This window comes from Oratosquilla oratoria, chromosome 12 (genome assembly GCF_046742065.1).
Source record: "Oratosquilla oratoria isolate Oo_2021 chromosome 12, ASM4674206v1, whole genome shotgun sequence".
In the NCBI taxonomy this organism is placed as follows: domain Eukaryota; kingdom Metazoa; phylum Arthropoda; class Malacostraca; order Stomatopoda; family Squillidae; genus Oratosquilla; species Oratosquilla oratoria.
The window spans coordinates 45,255,185-45,260,274 of NC_134788.1; the positions used below are offsets into that span (position 1 = coordinate 45,255,185).

At 37.0% G+C, this 5,090-nt stretch overlaps 1 protein-coding gene across 1 annotated transcript; it reads left to right on the forward strand.

Annotated features, from left to right (window-relative positions):
* The first annotated feature begins 278 nt into the window (after positions 1-278).
* Positions 279-4,193, forward strand: LOC143031611 (uncharacterized). The gene has a single exon (XM_076195692.1). It carries the CDS (start codon positions 783-785, stop codon positions 2,160-2,162), a length of 1,380 nt encoding a protein of 459 aa, XP_076051807.1. The 5' UTR covers positions 279-782; the 3' UTR covers positions 2,163-4,193.
* The last annotated feature ends 897 nt before the right edge of the window (positions 4,194-5,090 follow it).

Consider the following 5,090-nt stretch of genomic DNA (forward strand, 5'->3'; position numbering starts at 1 on the left):
ACTCGCAATTTCGGTTCAACCTCATAATTTTTAGTATTTACTCAACTTTCCATTTCTCTCTTCTGTTAAGATTCTCCTTTAATACAAGTTTGTTTCCTTCTCCTAATGGATTTTAGTTAATGCCCCACTGTATTTATATGTGCTTGTGTTACTACTATTTCATGCTCTCATAAAGTTAGATGTGGAAATCAGTGTATATGTATATATATATATATATATATTTTTTTTTTTTCTTTCAGGTCAAGGGGTAAACATCAATATTTTCTTGGAAGATTTCATATATTTATCATATAATAAAATATGAGAATCCTGTGAGGCATCTGCTGCAATCAGACTGTACAATATGTCATCTTAATTATCATGCGATGACACACACTGGTGAAAAACTTTTCCATTGTGACCTCCTGTGTGACACAATTTTCTGACAAAACGGTGCTCTCAAATATCATGTGATGAGCCACACTGGAGAGACTCCTTTCAAATGTGACCTGTGCGATGCAGCTTTCTCAGGAAAGAGTGCTCTCAAACATCACGCAGTGACCCACACAGGAGAGAAGCCCTTCAAGTGTGACATTTGCTATGCAGCTCTCAACAAAGATTGCTCTTGAACAACACATGATGACTCACACTGGAGAGGAATCTTTCCAATGTGATATGTGTGCTGCAAGTTTCTCATAAAAGGGTAAAATCAAACATCACTCTATGACCCACACTGAAGAAAAGCCTTCAAATGTGACCTGTAGGAAGTACCCTTTTCAACAAAGCGTGCTCTCAAATATCACATGAACCACACTGGAGAGATGCCTTTCAAGTGTATCCTGTGCCATGCAGCTTTCACAAGAAAGACAGCCCTTACACATCATGTGATGACTCACACTGTAAAGAAACCTTTTCAGTGTGACCTGTGTGATGCAGCTTTCTCAGTAAAGTATTCTCTGAAAAGACACATGATGACCCACACTGGAGAAAAACCTTTCAAGTGTGACCTGTGCGATGCAACTTTCACAGCAAAGCGTTCTCTCAAAAGCCACATTATGACCCACACTGGAGAAAAGCCTTTCGAGTGTGGCCTGTGCGAGGCAGCTTTCTCAGGAAAGAGTAATCTCAAATGTCATGTGATGACCCACACTGGAGAGAAGCCTTTCGAGTGTGACATTTGCGATGCAGCCTTCTCAAGGAAGAGTGCTCTTGAATATCATGTGATGACTCACACTGTAGAGAAGCCTTTCAAGTGTGGCCTATGCAATGCAGCTTTCTCAAGAAAGATTGCTTTGAAACATCATGTCATTATCCACACTGAAGAGAAGCCTTTCAAGTGTGACCAATGTGATGCAGCTTTCAAACGAAAGCCTGCTCTCAAATATCATGTGATGATTCACACTGGTGAGAAGCCTTTCAAGTGTGACCAGTGCGATGCAGCTTTCCCATTAAAGAGTGCTCTCAAACGTCACATGATGACCCATGCTGGAGAGAAGCCTTTCAAGTGTGACCTGTGTGATGCAGCTTACAGACAAAAGAGTGTTCTCGACTGTCATGTGATGATTCACACTGGAGAGAAGCCTTTCAAGTGTGACCTGTGCAATGCAACTTTCTCACAAAAAAGCGCTCTTAAATATCATGTGATGACCCACACAGGAGAGAAGCCTTTCAAGTGTGACATGTGTGATGCAGCCTTCTCACAAAAAAGTGCTCTCAAATATCATGTGATGACCCACACAGGAGAGAAGCCCTTCAAGTGTGACCTTTGTGATGCAGCTTTCTCAAAAAAGAGTGCTCTCAAATATCACATGATAACCCACACTGGAGAGAAACCTTTCCATTGTGACTTGTGTGGTGCAACTTTTTCATGGAAGGGTCATATGAAAAATCACATGATGACCCACACTGGAGAAAAGCCTTTCAAATGTGACCTGTGTGATGTAGCTTTCTCACAAAAAAGTACTCTCAAGCATCACGTGATGACCCACAGTGGAGAGAAGCCTTTCAAGTGTGAACTGTGTGATACAGCTTTTTCAATAAAGCATTCACTCAAACGTCACATGATTACCCACACTGGAGAAAAGCGTTTTGAGTGTGGCATGTGTGATGCAGCTTTCCCACGAAATAGTTCTCTCAATTATCATGTGATGACCCACACTAGGGAGAAGCCTTTTCAAGTGTGACCTGTGCATTTCAGCTTTCTGATTTTTTTTTTTTTTCCCCAAATGATATGTGGTGATGCAGTGGAGAGCCATTTCAAGTGTGACCTGTGCCATACAGCTTTCTCAAGGGGGAAAAAAAAAAAAAAAAAAAAAAAATAGAAAATAAATAAATTAACTTTAGACATCATGTGGTGACCCATACAGAAAAGAAGCCTTTTCAGTTGTCATGTAGTGACTTTTTCTTCACGAAAGGTTAATCTCATCTGTGATGACCCACATTGTGCTGGCGAGAGGTCTCCTCAGTGTAACCTGAATGATTTTAACTTTGACATATGATTGTATGTTTAGGTATTAAGTATTGATCCACTGTTATAGACCTGTTTGCTTGATGAGTTGTAATGCACCCATACTCTTAGTTGTAAAAGTTAGTTGGTGTGCTCACAGTTGTGCAGTTATCTAAGTGACTTTGAATTGGCCTACTGTGTAATTGCATTTTGCTTGTTCATAGTTAAAGTCTTGATCGTTCCATAAAGTGTATGAATGTTCTTGTAATTACTAGAAACTGTTTGAGAATATTAGAGTGGCATGACACATTATGACTGATACAGTTCTGTTTACCTTAGCATTGTGCAAAGTTGGTTGGATTATATGCCATTGTTACTTGTGATTTGTGACTTTGAATATAATTACGATTATATATTCAGCAGTGTTTATTGAATCTCTGAAGATACAACACCCACAGTTTAATGAAATCTTTTTCGCAAAACCTCCATGACTTCTTGTGCCTTTGCTGTCTCAGTATGAAATCTAGTTGTCAATTTTCCTGCATGTAACACATCCTTCTCAGAGTCTTTGTTAGGGCAACGTAAATTAAAGCATCCTTGATGGTGAATTTTTTCTGAAAAGAAACCTTACTGTGGTTATTATTTTTATATTTGTTATTATTTACTGTTATTTCATTTTTAAAGGCTGTTTATTAATGAAGTTAAGATTTTCATTAATTTATTGGCTTTTAAGTTAACTTTGAAATAAAGGACTAACTTCCTTTATATTGGAAACTTTTGTTAATAGTCTGTTGACTCCATACATATAGTTTCCATTACTTTCATATTTTAGTACAGATTATAACAATGTAATTTAATAAGTTACCGTAATGCTTTCCAATAGACCAGATATGTTTTATTTCAAAGTGAAAAAAATTGTGCTTCCATGGATAAGTCACAGAAAATGAATAAACAAAGAATATAAAGATATATCTCTTGGAGCACATGACTCTTTTACTTTATAATGACATAAACTCACCAACAGTATATACAGGCACACCTCGGCTTATGTCGTTTCAACTTACATCGTTTTTAAAGATACGTCGGTTTTCAAAAGTAATATATGGAAAATATAATTCAAGTTGTCATTTTACTTGACATTGCATTGGTCAGCCAATAATGGAATCGCATAAACACCAAAAAATGTTTCAAGCACATAAAGTAATGTTACAATAAATAAGAATAGAAACATGTAAAATTATATTAAGATTCAGTAACTGCCAAAATACATACCATAAAGTAGTATGGCCTAGTCCACCAGAACAGGAAAACAGCTGATTTTCTTATTGGGGCAACAGTAGTTCCAGTAGTGTATCTACCATTAGGCAGCATCTTGAATCCCGCAAATGTTTTGTATTTGATCTGTTAAGTGAAGTTTTGTAGATTTTCTCATTAACATTCACTTGTAACTGTAATATTTGCCCCCATGCATCCTAAGTCCTAGTGAAATTGCCAAGCGTCATGTTATTTCGCTGGAGGATGAAATGGAGATGATAAAACGTTTACAATGCAAACATCAACATATTGCATGTACTGCATCGGTAAATTAAAAATACTTTATTTTGCACTTATTACAAAATGATTGTAAGCTTTAAATAGTTATTATTATTATTTTTTTTTACTGTGTGTTATTGACAATGCATTCATAAAGTACAGCACCGCAAAATAACTTTAAGCGATGTAAACATCACCAAATTGTACGCATTGGTGAAGTTAAGGTACAGGTACTTTTTTCACTTAATTACAAAATAATAAATACATGTTTTGTTTGAAAACTGAAAATGGGTTTTTATTAGCCTTATTGAAAATGCATTCATAAGTAAAATACAGTACTGGGGAATGGCTATTAGCAGGTTAGCCCAGACTACACCAGGCCTACCTAGCCTACATATAAGCAAATTCAACTTGGGGCACTTATGTCATTTTTCAACTTATGTCGTGTCTCCTGGAACCAATTAACGACGTAAGGTGAGGTGTACCTGTACAGTAGGTCCGACATACGGCAGCTGTGCTAATATGGGTCTGGTGGGTATTTTCCCAATTGCATGATTATTTTTATTGTGGTTTGCATTTTTATACATATATGCTCCCTTTTCTCACCTGAAAACTTAAAGCAAAAGAAAATACAAGTCCTTTGCTGTCTCTAGCCTTCAGGTCTATAGTGGTTTCATTTTTCTGCCTAAATAATTTAGTTTTCTATCCGACTGATACTCCGATTTATTTGACAGAAACCAGTTTCTTACCTGATTTATGTTATTACTCAAGTGACACAAACTCAAAGCAAAGAAATGTAATGGGTCTGATTCCAACTTAGAGCTGGGCAATGGTCACTATTAGCAAATACAATAATTCCAACTGATATTCATTGCAAATCTTCATACTCATTTGCCATTTCACCAACCATGTGAACAATTTGTTAAGATCATCCTGCAGAAACTCTGAATCGTCTCCTGACCTAATTAGGCATCCTATTTTAGTGTCATCCGCAAACTTACTAACATCACTATTTATCCCATCGTCCAAGTCGATTATGTATATAATGAACAAGTGACCAAAAATGGGCCCTGGGGAACCCCACCAGTAATATAACCCCACCTGGATTTTACTCCATTTATAGTGACCCGCT